At 45.1% G+C, this 23,445-nt stretch overlaps 1 protein-coding gene across 2 annotated transcripts in view; it reads right to left on the bottom strand.

Moving 5' to 3' along the window:
- Window positions 1-20,625, bottom strand: part of PNP (purine nucleoside phosphorylase) — a 40,203-nt gene extending 19,578 nt beyond the window's left edge. The window contains exon 1 of one of the 2 annotated variants that reach the window (XM_073671165.1): window positions 20,459-20,625. In XM_073671165.1, the coding sequence (XP_073527266.1) occupies window positions 20,459-20,487 (29 nt within the window). In that variant the 5' untranslated portion in view covers window positions 20,488-20,625. Of the gene's footprint in view, window positions 1-1,085; window positions 1,401-20,458 lie in introns of those variants that run through there. The other variant, XM_073671164.1, reaches the window with a different exon arrangement.
- Window positions 20,626-23,445: the final 2,820 nt, after the last annotated feature.

Genomic DNA, 23,445 nt, shown 5'->3' with positions numbered 1-23,445 from the left:
CAGGCCTGGACAGGACTGAATACATAAGACAAAGAGCGTGCCCCGAACGGGAGTTCCAGAGTGTGAGAGACAGAAGATAAGTACTGGCCATACAGTTCCCTAGGAGGGAACAAAGGCGCGGAACCGCAGTTTGGGTTTAGGACTCTTGCTAACTGGACTGTAGTACTGAGCTAGGCTCTGGTGAAGTAGAGAGGAACGCTGAAGATAGAGAATGAGAGAAAAAAAAGAGTAAAGAATTGATATTGTGTGTGGAAATGCTCCGTATGGTGAAGGAAACATTCATCGGGATATGTGCCCGCTATCTACTATATATAATCCAAGTTACTGTTCAATATAAGCTTTATTTTAGCCTGGTGGTCTTCCTCATTAAACTGTCAAAACATCTGGTCCTGGCCAACCAGCAACATTAGTTACATGCAACCTGCAAGGTGTAGCGCCCTCACAGCACAAGTCCACACACAGCCAGGACCCCCACCTTCATATAACATGCTGGGGCATAAGATGGGTACCTCGCCACGGGGCGTGCCATGCTACACTGGCGCAAAATGGTTTGAAATGATTGATAGTGCGTAACGTCTATCAATATATGGCAAGCTACTACACCGAGTACATTACTGTGATTACAGAGCATCTTCAGACGTCTGGACAAGGTTCACACTGGTCATCAGGTGGCATTAGCACCTGCGCCCCTTTTAGCCAGAGAACTTCTAGTAGTGAGGGCAGCGAGAGCTCTGATGGCAAAAAAAATGGAAACAATTCCCCAATATAGACTTTGATGACCTAGTGATCAGCTAGCCTTGGCTGTCTGCTCAGTGGGGGTTTCTGACCTCTGAGACCACTAGCAACATCCAGATATAGAGGGATGTGGTTGATTTGATTTCACTCCTTGGATGCCTGATGCCTGGTCAGTGGTCAGTGCTGGTGGGGGGGGGGGGGGGGTCTGACCACTGGGACCAACTGTACCAGTCTGGAAGCTGCACTACAACTTCACTGACATTGAGAACCTTCTCCATGCGAAGAGACATTGATGACAGAGGATACACCAACATACTGCGCCCCTGAGGCTGAGCAGCTCTGACACTTACCCTGCACGCGTCTCCTCCTTCCTGATGATCTCCTGCTTGTTCTGCGTCTCGGCAGCTGGGGGAGACATGGCGCTGACTGAGGCTCTATACTGCACACTGTCCTAGGGAGCGGGGTATATATGGGCTCCCTACAGCTCCCGCGCCACACCGCTGCCTGCCCATGCTCCGCCCCCCGTCAAAAGCACGCACATCAGGACGCCACTCTGATTGGCTGCGGGGAACGTGCCCATCACACTCCCCTTCAGCGCTCAGTTCTGGACGAGCTGTGCTCTCAGCCACACACTGTAAATTCTGATCCGCACATGACAACATCGTGGAGCCTAGTCCCGGATGTAGGAGGGGGCGGGGCCAGCGGTCGCCTGGAAACATAGCGTGACTGGAGACACGCCGCGCTTCTCGGCCTGAGCCGGCAAACCAGACAGCAGTCCTCTGGCGTATGGTCTGAGGCATGTGGTGCAATACTGTCAGCTGCTAGGCTGTAGTGCTCGTCACACGGAGCCACCTGCAGATAAGGCTCTGGCCACACACTGCGGTATTCTGTGCGCGTCTTCAGGGTCAGAGTACTGAGCAGAAATATTAATATTAGTAATAGTAGCAGCACTAATAGTTGTAGTAATACCAACAGTAGCAGTAAGGCTAGTTTGAGCTATTTCACTAATTGTAACATACCTGGAAAACTGATGAATAGAAAAAGTGACCGCGGGACATTGGGGCAAATTTTGGTCACACCCATCTACCATGTCTTCCCCTCTCTCTACCCATGTCTCCCCCCCTCTCTCTCTACCATGTCTTCCCCTCTCTCTACCATGTCTCCCCCCCCTCTCTCTCTACCATGTCTTCCCCTCTCTCTACCCATGTCTCTTCCCCTCTCTCTACCCATGTCTCCCCCCCCTCTCTCTCTACCATGTCTCCCCCCCTCTCTCTCTACTATGTCTCCCCCCATGTGTCCCCCCTCTACCATGTCTTCCCCTCTCTCTACCCATGTCTCCCCCCCTCTCTCTCTACCATGTCTCCCCCCCCTCTCTCTCTACCATGTCTCCCCCCCCTCTCTCTCTACCATGTCTCCCCCCCCTCTCTCTCTCTACCATGTCTCCCCCCCTCTCTCTCTCTACCATGTCTCCCCCCCTCTCTCTCTACCATGTCTCCCCCCCCCTCTCTCTCTACCATGTCTCCCCCCCCCTCTCTCTCTCTACCATGTCTCCCCCCCCCCTCTCTCTCTACCATGTCTCCCCCCCCTCTCTCTCTACCATGTCTCCCCCCCTCTCTCTCTACCATGTCTTCCCCTCTCTCTACCCATGTCCCCCCCCCCCTCTCTCTCTACCATGTCTCCCCCCCCTCTCTCTACTATGTCTCCCCCCATGTGTCCCCCCTCTACCATGTCTCCCCCTCTCTCTCTACCCACCCATGTCTCCCCCTCTCTACCCACCCATGTCGCCATCTGTCTGTACCCATGTCTCCCCCTCTCTCTACCATGTCTCCCCCCCCTCTCTCTCTACCATGTCTCCCCCCATGTGTCCCCCCTCTACCATGTCTCCCCCTCTCTCTCTACCCACCCATGTCTCCCCCTCTCTACCCACCCATGTCGCCATCTGTCTGTACCCATGTCTCCCCCTCTCTCTACCATGTCTCCCCCCCCCTCTCTCTCTCTACTATGTCTCCCCCCATGTGTCCCCCCTCTACCATGTCTCCCCCTCTCTCTACCATGTCTCCCCCCCCTCTCTCTCTACCATGTCTCCCCCCCCCTCTCTCTACCATGTCTTCCCCCCCCTCTCTCTCTACCATGTCTCCCCCCCCTCTCTCTCTACCATGTCTCCCCCCCCTCTCTCTCTACCATGTCTCCCCCCCCTCTCTCTCTACCATGTCTCCCCCCCCTCTCTCTCTACTATGTCTCCCCCCATGTGTCCCCCCTCTACCATGTCTCCCCCTCTCTCTCTACCCACCCATGTCTCCCCCTCTCTACCCACCCATGTCGCCATCTGTCTGTACCCATGTCTCCCCCTCTCTCTCTCTACCATGTCTCCCCTCTATCTACCATGTCTCCACCATGTCTCCTCTCTCTACCATGTTTTCCCTGGCATGAGGAGATGTCAGAGGGGCGGTGTTAGTGCAGGACTTCCAGCAGATGCCCAAGACTGCAGGGCCCCAGGCTGGGACTGGCCCACAGGAGAACAGGAGAATCCTCCGGTGGGCCCCTGTGCAGCAGTGGGCCACCACCCTCTTATATGAGCAATACTTGGCACAATATACTTGAATCACTATGTACAGACTAAGGCAGCATCTTATTCATGTAACAATCTACTCAGTTCATTTATATATGTTTGTGATTGAGGATAAGGTCACAATTGCAATTAGCTGAAAACTGGGGCCCTGGAGTTGGTTATTGGTGGGCCCTTGGCACCCCTGTCCAACACTGCAGGGCGTAGACCCAAATCCGGGACTGTCCGCTGTTTCCGGGACAGTTGGGACTGGAGATGAGCGGATGGATTCCCGGGCCTCTGGTCCAGCGTCCAGGTCAGTGCTACCTGGCGGATGGACGGAGGCTGCGAATCTCTTACCTTCCGGAGTCCCCAGTGGCTTTTGATTAGTCGGGGCAGTGCAGCGTCATCTGTGCGTCCTGCTCATCTCTAGTTGTGGATTATTTTTTGTTCCCTCATTCACAGTCGGAGCCACCAGAACTTTCTCATCCATTTGTAGCTTCAGTGTACGTCATCCGGCTTTTCTGTCTGTAAAGCCGTGTTCACACTTTGCATAAATACTGTGTTTTCTGCAGGATCCGCCCCAAACTACACAAGAACAATCTTCTCCCACTTGTTTGATGTGTTTCGGTGCAGATGTGAAGCCACGTTTTTAATGTGTTTTTTTTAGAATACAGAAAAGTTTTGATTCTGCAGTTTATTTCATGCATTTTTTAGGCTCCACATAGATGACAAGAGAGAAAAAAAAAAGCACCAAAACCGCACAGTTCAGCAGCGTCTTTAGACCACAGGGGGGCGCAGTTCTCATGAAATCACATCCACTTTGCTTGGACAGTTAAATACAGCAGAATTTTTGTGCAAAAAAAAAAAAAAGCAGCAGAAAATACGCAGCATTTATGCTACATGCGAACACGGTCTAAATTTTCAAAGCTAAAGTGGATGTAATTCTATGAAATCTCTGGCCCCCTGTGGCCTGAAGACGCTGCTGAACGCTGAGGTTTTGGTGCACGTTTTCTCTATAGGCATTTTGCATTTTAAGAGCAGAATCAAAGCTTGTCTGTATTATTAAAGCGTTAAAAACTCTGCTTCATATCTGCACTGAAATCGCATCAAATATGGGGAAAGCACATAAAAGAAACGCAGCAAACACAAAATAATCAGAAAAGATTGTTATTGCGTTGTGTGATATGGACACCTGCAGAAAAAAGCAGTAGAAAGAACGCAGCATTTACGCTGAGTGTGAACACGACCTCAGCGTTACAGTTATTTATTAATTTTTTTTAATGGGTTTAATAGAGAAAAAAAATATCAATCACGCCATTTTTTTTACATCATTTACCGATCCCCGTGAATAATCTGATCGCTGTGTTGTGCGGGTCGTTACAATTACAGGGACACCAAATATGTGTGTGATATTTGCTGATTTGTGATGTTTATTATTTAAAAGAAAACACATTAAAAATTACTTTTCATTATCAAGTGTTTTTCATTTTTTAATAATTTTACAGGGTGAAAAAAAATCTCTTGCTCTCCCTCTTGAATACAAATACATAGAAATACACTGCTGTGTACAATTTATCAATACAATTTACCTGTACAATCAGAGTCTGCAATACAGATCAAGTACACAAAATTCTCCCCATTACATCACCAGAGCCTGTGCCTCAGTATGTTTAACTCCAGCCTGTAATGTTAAGGTTGTGGGTTCAAGACCTGGGGAAGCTCTCACAAAAAAAGAAAAAAAATACATTTTTGCAATTATTATTATTTTTACTATTATAAGAACAAAAAAAAAAAACTTTTTCTTCACCTCAGCATACAGGGACCATAGAAATACATTGTTATACACAATGTATCTCTATGGACATGTATAATCTGTTTCTGGGTTCACTGCCTGCAATACAGGTCAAGATTACCAAATTCTCCTATCTTCATCATTATGGGCTGTGGCTCCTATATAGAGCTACAGCTTGAGAACATGGAGATGTGAGTTTGAGATCACAGGATGGAGGAAAAGTGAATATTATAATTTAATTTATGCACTGAGCAGAGAGAAGCATGCCACCTCTGAGTAGAAGGAGCTACGGAGCGATGAAGATGTTGGAGAGAGGTGAGTATGTAGAAGCTGGGACAAAACCTCCGATGTGCTGGGACAGTCCCGCTGAATCCGGGACGGATGGAAGCTATGTTGTAATAATGCGATCGCAGGTGAATATTGCTGCACATGGTTCCTCCTCCTGGATTTCTACCTTGGCAATTGGCGAGTATGTTACACTGTGGTATATGTCCCACAGGCTCGTGCACATGTCCAATTTTTTGGTCAGTGCTATCCATGGTTTCCACAGCTAGCAATTGTACCTATGATATTCTATGGGGCTGTGCACATGTATGATTTTTTTTCTCGGACTCAGTAGTCCGAGGGAAAAAAGGTTTCATGTTCAATTTTGAACCAAGTGGGTGAATGAACAAGTCTATGGGTCCGTGAAAAAAAATTGGATTGCACTCGGTTGGCACCATGGAACCAATGATTTTTACGGACTAACAAAATGTAGAGGGTGGAGAAACTTTTTTTTCCTTCTTCCTCTCCACCTTAGAAAAAAACTGGTGGCTTTCTGATCACCCTCACTAATCAGAATAATCGGACTGTTTCTCTCGTATGGAGAGAAAACAGTGGTGAGAATTTCTCCTGAGAAAAAATACTGATAGTGGGGCCGTGGCCTAAGTACGAACTAATATCACTAGAGTCTGGAGCTTTTGCTGTTCTGGGTTGGTGAAGCTGAGCAGTGTATTGGGCCCCCTTGAATGCATCTGGTCATCGTGCATACACATGATCATCAGCGGCTAATATAGTATTATACTGAGCCACCAGAGTGGAGACTGGATGACTCAGATTGGGATCGCTGCATTTACACATGATTCCCTGTCACTGTCTTTCAAATCAATTTCTGCATAAAATAGGGTCACATTTCAAAGGGGTTGTCCATGACTAAGATACTGATGACCTAGCCTATGGTCATCAGTAGTTGTGGGATAGTCGGCATCTGCTGATACCTGGAGCCGCAGCCAACAGAAGCTCTGTGCTCTGTGTGGTGGGCATTCTCAGGTGCTGCAGGGTGTACAGTGTGCTGCAGGGTGTACAGTGTGCAGAGCGGGGTGTACCGGATAGGAGGACCCCACGCGATTGCTGGTGGTCCTAGCGATCAGACATTTATCACCAATCCTGTGGATAGATGACAGTTGTATTAATGAAAAACCCCTCTACTGAATATATAAATACAATGAAATCTGATTAGCTCTATGAGTATCTACAGTTATGATGGGTATAACCATGTTGCTCAGTGCCAGTTACAAAATATACACTGATATGAAGGCTACACATGTAGTTCATAGGTAATGTCCATAGTACATAGTGTTATTACTAACAACTAGGTAAAATGCAACTAGAAAAACAACCTTCCCCTTTCTAGGTTTTTCATTTGTAATCACTAAACCTTACATTTCTTTCAGTTTACTGGAAAATGCTGTGATATGACCAATTTACCCCATTTTATATACCCCTAATGAGCCTTTTACCTGGTTGTAGCCTCATGTTAAGACCCTCACATTAACTGTCCCGACAGTTGCTTGTTAACTTAAATATGGTGGTATATAGGAGCCCATAGCAAGAGTTATGGGATTCATTTTATTTGGGGTCTCCTTCAATATGGACTATTTTAATTTTCTTTCAAAAGGATTCTGCCACCAAGTTTTTTGCTATGTAATCTGAGATAAGCATGATGTATGGGGCATAGACCCTGATTTCATTGATGTGTGATTTACTGGGCTGCTTGCTGCAGTATTGATAAATAATGATTTGATCTGCTGCTGATCTCCCAGTTCTCTGAATGCTGAGCTCTGTATAATCTCACTGATTGGCAGAACGCTGCTAATCAGTGATAAGGGCAGGGTTACACAGAGCTCATGAATATGGAGGCCTACCTGGCAGCAGGTTTACTAGTCCGCTAATGAGAATCTCCTGCTGACAGTGATTTTATCAATACAACTAGCAGCCCAGTAAGTGATACATCGCTGGGATCAGGGTCTCTATCTCTACAGTGTGCTGCTCTCAGATTACATAGCAAAAACCTGGTGACAGATTCCCTTTAAGCCAGGTTCAGTTTTGGGTGACCTTTTTTTCCATAATGCAAAGTTTATTGCGGATCCAAAAATAGTGAAAACATGTAATTGTTAAGTTATACTCCTCTTTATAGCATTTTTTAACACAAAAAACTCCAAAAAAATTAAAGGGAACTTGTCAGGTAATTTGATGTGCCGTTGCTGAGAAATCAAGCTTTAAAGGGAATCTGTCAGCAGGTTTTGCTATGTAATCTTAGAGAACGATAATGTAGGGACAGAGACCCTGATTCCATTGATGTGTCACTTACTGGACTGTGTGTTGTTTCAATAAAATCAGTATTTTATCAGGGGATTATCACTACAGGACTAGGTGTCTTGTGCCTCCTAGTCAACTGCTCTGTGTAACCCTGGCCCAACCACTGATTAGCAGCTTTCTGTCAGTATACATCGTACACAGAAAGCTGCCAATCAGTGGTGGAGGCGGGGTTATATAGGGCTCAAGATTCCAGCACTGCTAGATCTACAGCAAAGAAAACTGTGATTTTATCATAACTGCTACACCCCGTAAACTAAGTGATACATCGCTGGAATCAGGGTCTCTTTCCCTGTCTCATGCTGCTGACAGATTACATATTCCCTTTAAAGCCACGTGGAAATTAGCCTTTAGGTGCATTGGGGGCCTGATGATACACTCCGAATGCGCTGACACACCCCAGTACACTTCTTACATGTGGCTTAAAGCTTGGGGTGCCTCAACATGTTCAGATGCTCTACCCAGGATCTGCACGTGGCCTTAAAGCTTGATTTCTCAGCACTGGCACATCGGATTACTACAACAAAAGGTATCATTTTTATTCTTGTACTAGGACCTACACAGCCTTACCACTAGTTTCAGTAGTAAAGTTGGCAAGACAAGTAACCTACAATCTGGGCATTTTTAACACTTTACTTGTAACAAAATCCCTAATTTGATTTCCTTGGTTTATCATTAGCAGGTATCACCCCTTCCATCTCATGAGCAAATGTCCTGCTGTAATATCTCTTAAATGTTGTGCTCTGGTCTTATTAATTCATTTGTAATCCTGCCTGTGGAAGGAGCCCCTGTGCTCTGAAAGCTGCAAATATATATATATTTCATGTTAGCCAATAAAGGTGTCACTGAGAATACTTTTGTGATCTTTAGGCATAAAAGTATTTACATCGATTTTTCTGGCTAACACGGTACCACAATATAAGATTTTCACTACAGATTTCAAGCTTTGTAAAGAATAATGTACATTTTCATAGGAAACTGCAACAAAGTCCACAGATTTGCTATGGAAAAATCCGCTGCAGATTGGCTCAGGGTGCACATTACCCATTAAGTACTCATTAATCATCTGTGTTGTTCCTCACCATGTTTTGCTCCATAGTTAGTAAACTTTTTCTAGCAGTCACAATCACGTGAACTCAGGGAAAGTTTTCAGCAAGTTCATGGGTAAGGCAGGGAATAGACTGCGGAGAATCCAGGATGTGAGTCACGTTCTCCACACACACCCAGTTCTAATGGTGAGATTGTTAGAATTTCAGTGTTTAGGGCTCGGAGAGGGAGGAAAGCTGAGCACCAATCAGAGGGGAGTATTTCTCACACCCCTACTGAGGCGCCAATCAGGGATCAGAAGGACAATACTCTTTACAAATTACAGCAGTGTACCATGGGAAAAAGAACAGTAAATAGACGCAGTGTAGACGTTGTGTTATCCTTTCAGTAGTCAGATCACTACTGTTCGCCTGTTCTCCATGGACTTCAAGGATGTCCTAGAGGGGCAATGAATGCAAGTGCTATGTAGGCCAATACAACCATCAATAAATTCTGAGTGACGAAATTCATATATAAAATGTGTCAAATAGAAATGTCAGTGAAATGTACAAATAGCACCTCATAGTGTTACCAATACCTCCTAGTAACTCAGGTATAACCATTATACAATGCAATATACGGTAGAATACCTAGAGAGACTAGCAATGTAATGGTAATATCATGTCCATGTATATACCAGACAGGTGATCAGTACTTGAAATGGAGAAGACTTTTTGCACCTTTCCCCTCCCTAATGAGAACACATGCACGCTCAGCTAAGAAGGGCTAGAGAGGAATATTTGCGGCCTTTAATGGAATCTATATGCCTGCTTATATCTTTCATTGAATGTTGACTAGTCATTATTTATAGAAGCTAAAGATATAATATCAATGTAGGGTTAGGCTATGTTCACACCCTGCTTTTCAACATAGAAGTATTACTCAACGTCTCCCTCCCACGTGTCCACAGGACCCCATTCTCTTAGTGTATGACAAAAGAGTTTGCTTTTGGCATATGCTGGGTTGACATGTGTTGACATAATTGTTTTTTGCTGTATAAGAAAGAATAGTCTGCGGTGCTTTCCTATGCAAAGGGACATATGAAAAAAAATACACTGGCTTTCTAAAATGGGGCCTTCCCGCTGAAGTATATATTGGTAGATCTTCTTGATACCTTAGACCTAGGCTCAAAAGAAATCGTCAGAGCCTTAAAAGGAACCTGTCATCTGATTCCTGCTGCCCAAACCCCTGGCAGCAGGAATCAGACACTGGCTGTGCTATTACAGCCAGGTATGTTTTACTCTAAAACGCTGCAGTGTTTCAGAAAAGGAATACTTTAAGAAGCCGGCCGGGAAATATGTGTCTTGGCTGACTAGCCCAAGGTCGGTCCTTGCTGCTCCTTCCCACCCTGATCGTTTTAACCGCAAGGTCTCTCCCTAAACACAAATATAAGAAGAGACCTGTCCAGCCGGGGGAAGGACAAGCCACCGGGGATCGGCCTCAGACTAGTCAGCCAAAAAACATAGCCCTTGGCCGGCTTTTTGAAGCTTGTTGTCTGTGAAATGCAGCAGTTTTTCAGAGTAAAAGTTACAGGGCTGCAGTAGCGCAGCCAGTGTCTGATTCATGCTAACCATGGTCCAGACAGGATGAATCAGATAACAAACAAGTTCCCTTTCCCCAAGTTACAACACCTTAAATGCATAAACCACACAGTCAAGGAAGTAATGCTGTGGTGTAAGTAGGTAAATCTCTTATAACACCTAATATTACAAGTATGGTAGTAACATAATACAAAGAGCACAGATTAACAATCATGAAGTACTGTAGTAATATAAATACCACTACAATATCCTGTGCGATCATTCACATTCTACCTGTACAATATAGCAGGATAACACTGATCAATAAAGTGCAAGCCAGAAACAGTCTGTCCAGCCCTAGAAATCATTTAAAGTACCATCCATACCTCTAAGCAATAAGGGCAGTAAAAAACTAGGCTTTAAACTATTTATAGGTGAACATAAACTATTTTTGTTGGTCTCAACAATTAGTATGTAAACCACTTTATAACACTATAACACTTGTTTGTATTATTCTATAAGTCTATTTGTAACAGTATTTGGTCTCCATCAAATAATTCTGGTTTTAGCACAGATATTGACATATTGATAGAATTCATTACACTTTGTCTTAGAGCTATTACTATTCACATTAAAGGGATTCTTTGTTTTGGAATTCCCTACTTCTGAAGTGTCCACTGATGACACACTGATTACGAAGTGTCACCCTGCTGGGACCCCAAAAAATCACCCGGAAAGCACTTTTGTAATGGCCCCCTCTTCTGGAAAAAAGATGGGGATCAGTGGATCCTTCTCCTTTTAACTATATAGGACCGCTGCATTATAGAGCATTTTGCCATAAAGCACCTATATACAGTACAGACCAAAAGTTTGGACACACCTTCTCATTTAAAGATTTTTCTGTATTTTCATGACTATGAAAATTGTACATTCACACTGAAGGCATCAAAACTATGAATTAACACATGTGGAATTATATACTTAACAAAAAAAATGTGAAACAACTGAAAATATGTCTTATATTCTAGGTTCTTCAAAGTAGCCACCTTTTGCCTTGATGACTGCTTTGCACACTCTTGGCATTCTCTTGATGAGCTTCAAGAGGTAGTCACCGGAAATGGTCTTCCAACAATCTTGAAGGAGTTCCCAGAGATGCTTAGCACTTGTTGGCCCTTTTGCCTTCACTCTGCGGTCCAACTCACCCCAAACCATCTCGATTGGGTTCAGGTCTGGTGACTGTGGAGGCCAGGTCATCTGGCGTAGCACCCCATCACTCTCCTTCTTGGTCAAATAGCCCTTACACAGCTTGGAGGTGTGTTTGGGATCATTGTCCTGTTGAAAAATAAATGATGGTCCAACTAAACGCAAACCGGATGGAATAGCATGCCGCTGCAAGATGCTATGGTAGCCATGCTGGTTCAGAATGCCTTCAATTTTGAATAAATCCCCAACAGTGTCACCAGCAAAGCACCCCCAAACCATCACACCTCCTCCTCCATGCTTCACGGTGGGAACCAGGCATGTAGAGTCCGTCCGTTCACCTTTTCTGTGTCGCACAAAGACACGGTGGTTGGAACCAAAGATCTCAAATTTGGACTCATCAGACCAAAGCACAGATTTCCACTGGTCTAATGTTCATTCCTTGTGTTCTTTAGCCCAAACAAGTCTCTTCTGCTTGTTGCCTGTCCTTAGCAGTGGTTTCCCTAGTAGCTATTTTACCATGAAGGCCTAATGCTCAAAGTCTCCTCTTAACAGTTGTTGAAGAGATGTGTCTGCTGCTAGAACTCTGTGTGGCATTGACCTGGTCTCTAATCTGAGCTGCTGTTAACCTGCGATTTCTGAGGCTGGTGACTCGGATAAACTTATCCTCAGAAGCAGAGGTGACTCTTGTTCTTCCTTTCCTGGGGCGGTCCTCATGTGAGCCAGTTTCTTTGTAGCGCTTGATGGTTTTTGCAACTGCACTTGGGGACACTTTCAAAGTTTTCCCAATTATTCACACTGACTGACCTTCATTTCTTAAAGTAATGATGGCCACTCGTTTTTCTTTACTTAGCTGCTTTTTTCTTGCCATAATACAAATTCTAACAGTCTATTCAGTAGGACTATCAGCTGTGTATCCACCTTATTTCTGCACAACACAACTGATGGTCCCAAACCCATTTATAAGGCAAGAAATCCCACTTATTAAACCTGACAGGGCACACCTGTGAAGTGAAAACCATTTCCGGTGACTACCTCTTGAAGCTCATCAAGAGAATGCCAAGAGTGTGCAAATCAGTCATCAAAGCAAAAGGTGGCTACTTTGAAGAACCTAGAATATAAGACATATTTTCAGTTGTTTCACACTTTTTTGTTAAGAATATAATTCCACATGTGTTAATTCATAGTTTTGATGCCTTCAGTGTGAATGTACAATTTTCAAAGTCCTGAAAATACAGAAAAATCTTTAAATGAGAAGGTGTGTCCAAACTTTTGGTCTGTACTGTATGTTGGCAGGATCTTTCTGTATGTGTATGTGTGTATATATACACATATACACGTGTGTGTGTGTATGCATATATACACTGCACAAAAAAATAAAGGGAACACTTAAACAACAGAATATAACTCCAAGTACATCAAACTTCTGTGAAATCAAACTGTCCACTTAGGAAGCAACACTGATTGACAATCAATTTCACATGCTGTTCTGCAACTGGAATAGACAATAGATGGAAATTATTGGCAATTATCAAGACACCCTCAATAAAGGAGTGGTTCTGCAGGTGGGGACCACAGACCACATCTCAGTACCAATGTTTTCTGGCTGATTTTTTGGTCACTTTTGAATGTTGGTTGTGCTTTCACACTCGTGGTAGCATGAGACGGACTCTACAACCCACAGAAGTTGCTCAGGTAGTGCAGCTCATCCTGGATGGCACATCAATGCGAGCTGTGGCAAGAAGGTTTGCTGTGTCTGTCAGCGTAGTGTCCAGAGGCTAGAGGCGCTACCAGGAGACAGGTCAGTACACCAGGAGACGTGGAAGGGGCCATAGGAGTGCAACAACCCAGCAGCAGGACCGCTACCTCCGCCTTTGTGCAAGGAGGAACAGGAGGAGCACTGCCAGAGCCCTGCAAAATTACCTCCAGCAGGCCACAAATGTGCACATGTCTGCACAAATGGTTAGAAACCGACTCCATGAGGGTGGTATGAGGGCCCGAAGTCCACAGATGGGGGTTGTGCTCACAGCCCAACACCGTGCAGGGCGCTTGGCATTTGCCATAGAACACCAGGATTGGCAAAGTCTCCACAGGTGCCCTGTGCCCTTCACAGATGAAAGCAGGTTCACAATGAGCACATGTGACAGACGTGACAGAGTCTGGAGACGCCGTGGGAGCGATCTGCTACCTGCAACATCCTTCAGCATGACCGGTTTGGCAGTGGGTCAGTAATGGTGTCGGGTGGCATTTCTTTGGAGGGCCGCACAGTCCTCCATGTGCTCGCCAGAGGTAGCTTGACTGCCATTAGGTACCGAGATGAGGTCCTCAGACCCCTTGTGAGACCATATGCTGGTGCGGTTGGCCCTGGGTTCCTTCTAATGCAGGACAATGCCAGACCTCATGTGGCTGGAGTGTATCAGCAGTTCCTGCAAGATGAAGGCATTGAAGCTATGGACTGGTCCGCCCGTTCCCCAGACCTGAATCCGATTGAGCACATCTGGGACATCATGTCTCACTCCATCCACCAACGTCACGTTGCGCCACAGACTGTCCAGGAGTTGGCGGATACTTTAGTCCAGGTCTGGGAGGAGATCCCACAGGAGACCATCCGCAACCTCATCAGGAGCATGCCCAGGCATTGTAGGGAGGTCATACAGGCATGTGGAGGCCACACACAATACTGAGCCTCATTTTGACTTGTTTTAAGGACATTACATCAAAGTTGGATCAGCCTTTCCACTTTAATTTTGGTCGTGACTCCAAATCCAGGCCTCCATTGGTTAATAAATTTGATTTCCATTGATTATTTTTGTGTGATTTTGTTGTCAGCACATTCAACTTTGTACAGAACAAAGTATTCAATGAGAATATTTCATTCATTCAGATCTAGGATGTGTTATTTGAGTGTTCCCTTTATTTTTTTGACCAGTATATATCCTATCCAGGTACTAAGTTTAAAAAGCTAGTTAAAGGGAGTATGTGAACCACACATTGGATTCAAGCCAGGTATATTTTAAGTTACATGCACACATCCGTGTTACACGTCCTAGTGTTGTTAGATTTTTCCTCAGCTCTTGGACCTATAGAGTAGAATAGATGCATTCACACATCCGGTAAAATCATGGATCTGAGAGGGAGATCCTTGAGATGTCAAGCATGCTCTATTTTTATCCGATTTGCGGATGAGACTTGGCCATTCAAGTCTATGGGGATGCGTGACACATGGATGAAATCAGAAGGCATTCTATTTGCTTCCATTTTGCACCTGTGTCTAATGGATTTGTTACTTAGTGGTACACTTGAATAAAAACATGTGACCTTCCAAGGGTTTATATTAGCTTGGAAGCAAGCACAGCTCTTCAGTGAAAAGAACGAAAGAGAAAAAAACAGAAGCAACTTTGATGACACCTGAGAAAAAATCAGCCCGTTCCTTTCAGATGGCAACACACAAATCTAAGAATCTAGCCAAACTTTGAAATGTTGAGGCTTTTCAGAGAAAACATGCCTTGAAAAGTTGGCCTTGGAGACTATACATCTTGGCTGACTAATCCAAGGCTGGTCCCCCATCGCGCTGTAAGAGCCGCGCTTTGCACATGCGCCGGGAGTTGAGGAAGGAAAGCGCATGTCACAGGGACCTGTGACGTGGAGAGGAGGGAAAATGGTAACTAGGCTGATAGGCGGCGATTTAGGGGAATAATAATCAGATAGGCGGGCATTACTTGGCGTCCCCCAGACACCAAGCCTGTTGAAAACCAAAGAGATAAAACTACTTTTCTCTGCAATCAGACCTCTACCATGGGCCATACAGGTATGTATAGATTTACTTTTCTATACCCTGTATGCCCATAGTAGATGCCTGATAACTCCAAAGTGGTGACAGATTTCCTTTAAAGTTGGTTGACTGGTGATAACTTATTGATCGGTAGGACCCACACTAATCAGCAGAAATAGGCACTTTTATCCCCGTTGGAATACAGTGCCAGTACACATGCTCCATTCATTCCATATACATAGCCGCTCCATTCATTCCATATGTAACTGCTGAGTGCTGCGCTTGGCTTTTTCCGGCAGCCCCATAAAGAATTAAAGGAGTGGTGGCCAGGCACGCAAAATGATAAAATGTCCTATTCTGCAAATCGGTACAAGTCCCAGGGGTCAAACCCCACCGATCAATAAGTTATCACCTATCCTATGGTTATATGATAACTTGTTTTCACCAAACAACCACTATAATCTGCATGAGCAGCAACTCATTCTCCCCGGCTCCTCTGCTGATCTGTCGCATGGATTACAGCGGGGGACACTTAGGACAGGTGAGTATAAGGATTTTTTATTTTATTCTTATTTTCACAGGTGGACAGTGCGGGAGCAGACATTACTACTCTCATCATTGTCCCTGCTGGTGCTGATCACAGCATCGGCAGGGAACCATGTTGAGGGCAGCGTTCAGCACCCGGCGTTTGGGAACAGATCTAACTGTACACTGAATCCCAATCGCCGGTACGTGTCACACGGATGATATCCATGTGAGGCACGCAAGGCAAGTGCCGGGGCCCTGGACCATCAGGGGGGCCCACTAGCCATCGGGGCCTGGGACGATTCCCTTGCATCGGTGCAGGACAGATGCCGGGGAAGGTCAATTTCATGATCAGATGCTTTCGAAGTATCTAGTGGGAAACATTTGGTTAGGACTCAACAAATCCAGACCAAGATGGAGGTCTAAATTCCAAAGTCGTAGTTAAAAAAAATTGTGTCAAAACTGCTGTGTTTCTTTTCTTGTAAAACATACCACTCCCTGTTATTTCTCACATACCCCAGGCCAGACAGTTCTTCCAAACATTTAATGGTTTGAAGGTCATCGCAACTATACAAACCTTTGTTTAGAAAACTTTTAGTTCATACTGACAATCATTCCATCTGCTATCGGCTTCTTGGACATCCAAAAAAAAACGGCCTGACTTTTTTTTCTGTCCATATAGGGATAACAGACGGAGCGGATAATTCCTGTTTTTTTTTATCTTTAATGGGAAAACTGATCATAATGGATGGTCAACCATTACACTTTGCGTTTAATGGATCTGTTGTTAAGAGACAGACACCTCTACTAAAAACGGATCTGTTCCGATACAAACGAATACCAAAGTTTCCAATTTAAATGAACCAGTTTAAAAACTGAAACTTTGGTCTCTGTTCAGTATCTAGTTTTGCTCTTTCTTTTTTTAGATTCAATTGTATCCATTACAAACGGATCCATCCGAATCGGAGAAGAGAACGTAGAACATCTGTCTGGGTTCACAATACGACATGTGGACACCAACTCAGTAATACACTTTGAGAAACGTAAAACAAAGGCTTCTCCTTACAACCATGGCATGTTCTACAGTACGTACCCAAATATTATAATATGAAGTGGATTCCACAACAGATTTCATAATGTGTCTCATGCTATTCTCAGTCTATATAACATTCTGGGATAATTACACATGCTTGATGTCTCAAGATCACATTGTCGGCCTAATTGCACAAAGTTACCAGCGTGACAATATACTAGTTCTGTAAGAGGCTATGCAGAAATATCCGACCTCAGAAAGTATCTTAGACACGAATACAAAGTTAAGAAAGAAAGGAAATGTCACACATATTATAATGTAACCATTGCTTCTCTATATATGGTAATTTTTTTTTTTTTTTAAATTTGGACTTTAAAAAAATAAATACAAACTTGGTGAACCTGATCCACCTACAACATCTTATCCATTTACATTTCAACCTGACAATGACCAGAAGAGTGGACCCCGAACTCTCCCCCATACAAAACAATGGAAAATACCGGCAGGCAGTGTCACACGTCAGACAGTCTAATGTGAACTTCTAAAGTAGTCATTATAACAGCTGCTGTTGGAAAATAACCTGAAGGAAAATGACAATGTGGAGGAGGTGAGCAGACGTGGCAATCACCTATTTGTTGCAAGTCCGGTTTCTTTAACCCCTGGCAATCACCTGTTTTTTGCCAAGAGAAGCCACTGCAATGGCTGCTGCTGACAAAATATACAATTCATTGCTGTCCAATTCAGGGGTGAACAAATCATCGGTGCAACCTGTGCAGCTGCACCGAGACCTTAGAGGTAAGGGGGCCCATTATCACCTCCAAAGCAGGTGGGATAGTGCATTATGATGAGCTATTGGACTGCACAGGGCCCTTATCCTGTTCTTGCACAGCACAGGGGCCCTTTTCTATCTTTGTCCGCCAGTGTGCCAATTGGTAAATATTTACTGATCTGCGGTTGTTTGATAGTATGTCCATGGAGACAGCGCCTAACGATAAAAGGAGTTTTCCACTGCTCAGACAACACCTTCTCCATTACTATACTCCCTCAGGTAAAATAATGACAGCCTGTACTCCCCTCCGATGCCACGTCTTCCTGCGCTCACATGATGTAATGTCACATGACCCCTGCAGCCAATCAGCAGCCTCTTCACTCTCACTTCCTTCTGACAAAATTGACATCCGGAAAAAGTGAGAGCGACTGCTGATCTCTGATTTTCCCGAATATCAGTTAAGTCAGATGGAAGTGAAAGTGAAGCGGCCGCTGATTGGCTGCAGGGCTAACGCGACAAAACAATGTCAAACTAGCCTCAAGAGACCTGCCGCTAACACTGCAGGAACGGCACCGATTGAGGAGGAGTTGCCCGAGTAGTGGACAACCCCCTTAACTATTACAGATTTCTCAATGCACAGAGATGATCTTTTGTGGAGCGCAACAAATCATTTCACCTGCTCATTTATCAGGTGATCAGCAACCTGTTCACACTGCAAGATTATCATGATCAGGATCACTAGTTCGATAAGCTAGCAGCATAAATATACCTTAAAGGGGTTGTCCGGTCAAAAGCTACAAGTCTGCAGTGACTCGATATGACTGCAGTCTTGTGAATCCTCACATCGCACGCACCACTTGCTGTGAAGATTCTCGAGTGTTGGTGCCGGGAACAGCGGTCATGTGACTGCAATTATACGATTTGCATGTTCCCACATTCTGACTAGACTGCTTCTGACCTCGCTCAATATAATTGCATTGAGTGATGCCGCCCCCATCTAGTTGGATTGTGGCCGGGAGTATGCATATCGCATGCTTGTGTTCATATGACCGCCATTCCCAGCGCTGACACCAGACGATCCTCGCAGTTCGCAATGTAAGGATTCACAAGTCTGCAGTCACATAGAGTGACTGCACTACAGACTTGTCATTTTAGACTGGAGAACCCCTTTAAGTCTGCCAGAAGTGGGGGCGATTGTACCAAGCAGAGGACCCCCTCTATGAAATCCATAGGCTCTAAATTGTTTTTCATGTGAAGAAATTGGTCTTAATAATCTTTCTAAGCAATCTATAATATCTAGTATATGGGCAAGTAGTCTTCACAGAGTAGTGATTTAAATAAGAACATTTATCAATTTTCTAGAAATGGTTTAGCCAGTGAGATAGTAAAGCCTCTGCTATATAGCCCCTTTAGCTAGATTTCTGCTTCCAAGCTCTCTCCATCTGCGACACACGTTTATCTATCATGAATTAGAATGACGGGAGTAGCCACACACCGCTTATGTCCCATGTTATCCCATCAGTGAGTCCATGCATAACATGGATAGCCATTATTTCAGTGGACAGCAATGAATTGTACATTTTCTTCACAGCAGCCATTGCAGTGTCTTCTCTTGCCAAAAAATAGCTGAATAGCTGATTGCCAGGGGTTAAAGAAACCGGACTTAATAATAAATGGTTGCCATGTCTGCTCACCTCCTCCACATTGTCATTTTCCTTCGGGTCACATTAGAACTTCTCAAGTGTGACATAGCCTGCAGGTATTTTCCCTTGCTTTGTATGGGGGAGAGCTCCAGTCCACTCTTCTGGTCACTGTCAGGTTGAAATGTAAATGGATAAGATGTCATAGCTGGCCGGGACTGGCGTGTAAATGCCAAATGTTGGAAATCTTTCCAAAATATTGTGACTTATTAAGTTGTTTTACACCAGAATTCTATCGTGAACATCTTGATGAATCGCCATCATATTGTTTTCACCCAATTGTGACCACAAATCTCTTGTTGGATTCTACAGGCATTTGCAGACAAGGTATCTCAAGAGAAATAGATTTGAATGTAAGGCACCATGCTAAAGATATCTATAGATTTATTCTGGAGCTCTGAGGGGTAAGTCTACATATTGTTCTTGCCCAAGCATCTTCTGCTGTTTGCCGCTGATCTGATATACTGTATATACTGCATACATTATACATACTGTAGCTCCCAATAATAGATCCAGCTACAGAAAGATATATATATATATATATATATATATATATATATATATATATATATATTACACACACACACCCACACACACAACCACCACACCTATACTGTGTGTTCGGTCACCAGCGTCAGGATGGATGAGTGTGACACACATTAGCCATGATGGTATTAGCACTCGCTCATGTCGGATGAGTGATTTTCCTCACTGCTAGTCCTGTCCTCATCTTCTTCCTCACACAGGGCATTTGTAGTCTGCTTCCTGTATTCTTATCACCCTGTGATGCTTATTATATATAATGTTACTGAGCATCTGCAGGGATAAATGGATGTTCTGCCACTATGTTATAGCTGAGGCTACTGGGTTCAGTGAATCATGTGATGTCAGACAAGAGATCTACTCAGAGCATTGAAATAGTTAACAGCCATGGCATCCCCTCCTCTGCCCATCACTAGGCCTCCTCCCAGGCAATAGATTGTAAGCTTGGGAGCAGGGCCCTCTGTCCTCCTGGTATCTGTTGATTTATGTGATTATTGTTATTCTGTAATGTCTTTATTGTCTGTACAATTCCCCTCTAAAATGTAAAGTGCTGCGGAATATGTTGGCGCTATAGAAATAAAAATTATTATTATTACACTACCTGCTGCTGTCTTCTCCACAGTGAGCCATGGCTGGTCTCTCCAAGGATGATGCTGCTCCCCAGTCGCCTCCAGTGGGTTTTACACGGTGTCACCACATTTGCATCTACCTTATTGATGTCAGAGATGACTTCACTGGAGGCAAGTCCCTCAGTGGCCAATGGTGGCGCCTCTCCTTGTGAAGATGCTGTCACCAATGAGTGAGGAGAGTTGTGTTACAGTGCTGCTGCTGCCACCGTAACCAGCAGGAATGTAGCCTGGTAACTAGAAGCACATGAGGAAGCACACAGAATCCCTGCCACATTACCTGCCCAGGATTAGTAATGTGATCCGCTGTGCCGAATACCACACACTTATACACACTATGCAGCATTTCTCAGGTGCAGATATTGGACCTTAGTTTTACTTTGAAAACTATTGGAAACACATATACAAGCAATGATACACATATGTTGTTTTGTCACTGCTTTATGTGCAGCCATTTTAAAGATAGATGAAAGGGAACCTGTCACAAGATAAATGCTGCCTCATCCACGGACAGATCCTGGGTGTACGATGTTTGCTTACATAGCGCCAACATATTCCACAGCGCTTTACTGACATTATCATCACTGTCCCCAATCTGAATTCCCTATCAGTATGTCTTTGGAGTGCCGGAGGAAACCGGAGAACCCGGAGGAAACCCACGCAATCACGGGGAGAGCATACAAACTCCTTGCAGATGTTGTCCTTGGTGGGATTTGTACCCAGGACCCCAAGTGCTGCAAGGCTGCAGTGCTAACCACTGAGCCACCGTGCTGCTGCCCTAGATATTATATAGTTATTAGTGATTAGCGAGTATGCCTCATTAACCCTTTCGGCGAGCACGCTCGGGTGCTTGCCGAGTATTTTGGTGTGCTCGGCTCTTCAGTCATCGTCGCCGCGCCTGCAAGTGTCACGGCTGTTAGACAGCTGTGACACATGCATAGACAGCCTGGCGAACAGATTCTATAGTTTTCAATGGAAACGAGTGTTGCGCCCCTGAGGGTTCAGTCGCCACAGAGGTACTGCACCTCACCCAGAGGTGTGGTGTCTCCTTCTCTCTAAGGTAAGGAGGGAGTGCTGCTGGAACCCCAACACCCGCATTCAACACTACACTACTCCAGGCCGGCTGGAAGGGCCAGATGCATTGTGTCCCTGCTGAGCCCTGTCCCTGGCTGGAGTGGGGGGAACCAAAGGTAAGGGGAACCTGTAGTGGGTGTGAGTGGAGGAAGCAGTTTAGGGGAGCACTTTTACAGGAGGTATATTTAAAGGGGAGCCATCTTAGGGTGGCAGGACAGTCAGTTAGTCAGTGAGTAGTAAGGGGAGCAGAGTCTCTTCAGGAGCTCTGCTCCACAAGTGGGGCCTAGTGATAGAGGCCCAGGAGGGGAGCAGAGGAGAAAGGCTCCGTTTTGCATAAGGGATCCCAGGGGGTACGGTGAGTGCAGGACGGCACCCGTATGTCCCGAATCTGCCCGGTGTCAGAGGGATCAGGCTTCAAGAAGGGGACAGGCCCCTGGACCAGCCGTGTTACTCCAGGTCTCGGCTGGAAAAACCGGAGGCTTTTGCACTTTCACCCTAGTCACCGTGAAGGTCAAGTAGGTCCGGGAACTCCAGGTTGCCCAGAGGGACTTCAGAGCACCCGATCGGGACTGTGTGTGGGGGAGCGCAGGGCAGGAGGGAGAAGACCCAGCGTGAGAAGTCGGTCTAGTAAGGAACATAAAGAAAGCGGGGTTCCGTCAAGCACTCCTGATATATCTGAGAAAGTGCTGAACCCCTGGTCTGGTAGACGCAGTGCGACGCGGAGGCGGACACCCGTACAGTGTACCTGAGAACCTTGAACAGGAACTGTGAGTAAAACTCGTATGACTGCACTCCGTTGCCTCCGTCAGTTATTTCAGCTGCGCCATCCCGACTGCACCACAAGCCCCAGCATCACCACCCACCATCAAACTCTACACTGCCTCGAGGCCCACTCCACCTGTGGGGAGCTGTTCCATCCTAGCTGCCTATCAACTGCCTCAGAGGTCTGCAGCAGCGCTGGTACAAATTACCAGAAACCACAGGTGGCGTCACGATCGAACTACAAATCCCATATAAACTATCCCCTTTTTGTTGACCGCCCTGGGCCACGGACCGGGCCAGCCACTGTGACATATTCCCCCCCAGCATCCACCGAGTACCCCACTGCCCTGGGGGCGCGTCACGAGCACTTCTTCTCCCTGTATGAGTTGCTTTCTGGTAACACCCACTGGGCTTAACAAAAGTTAACTCACTCGGTGCCAAACATTTTGATTGCTGATATCTCTGCAACGGAGAGGTGAAATTAAAAAGAAAAAAAAAATTGTATTCCCCTTTTTAAGCACTATTACATCCTGTGTCCAGATCAGCATGAAACGTTTGGTGAAAGGTCTGCTATATTTCAATGTTGAGATGTGAGTGGCTGGAGTTACAGGCCCAGAGATCAGCGGAGTTACAAAGTGACTCTGATGACAATGTGCAGGTATTAATGTACGGTATTCCAGTACTTGTACCGTCACTCCTGGATTTCAGTGTCACCACTAGTGTTGAGCGATACCTTCCGATATCAGGAAATATCGTATCGGATTGGATCGGCCGATACCCAAAAAGTATCGGATATCGCCGATTCCGATACCGGAAACCAATGCAAGTCAATGGGACACAAATATCGGAATGAAAATAAACCCTTTCTTTCCTTGTAGGTTAATTCTACATGAAGTAAAACAACTAAGAATAATGTAGAATGACATGAAAAGCCGGCAATTCATCAGCGGCATTCACCGGTACCCGACAATTTACAACAGAAAGAATAGAGCTTCACACATAGATTAGGTAGATAGAACCATGTCAGTCACATATATATGAAGTGCAGTGACAGTGTTGCTTACTGTACTTGTCATTTAGTGTAAAGGATTTATTTTAAAAAATATTAGTGTTTTCGTGCACCGTC

The sequence above is a fragment of the Phyllobates terribilis genome, unplaced genomic scaffold, assembly GCF_046119375.1.
Source record: "Phyllobates terribilis strain yellow unplaced genomic scaffold, ASM4611937v1 Scaffold_1__5_contigs__length_1240528914, whole genome shotgun sequence".
Classification (NCBI taxonomy): domain Eukaryota; kingdom Metazoa; phylum Chordata; class Amphibia; order Anura; family Dendrobatidae; genus Phyllobates; species Phyllobates terribilis.
Note: the sequence above shows the minus strand (reverse complement) of the source record. Positions and strands in the feature narration are given on the sequence as shown.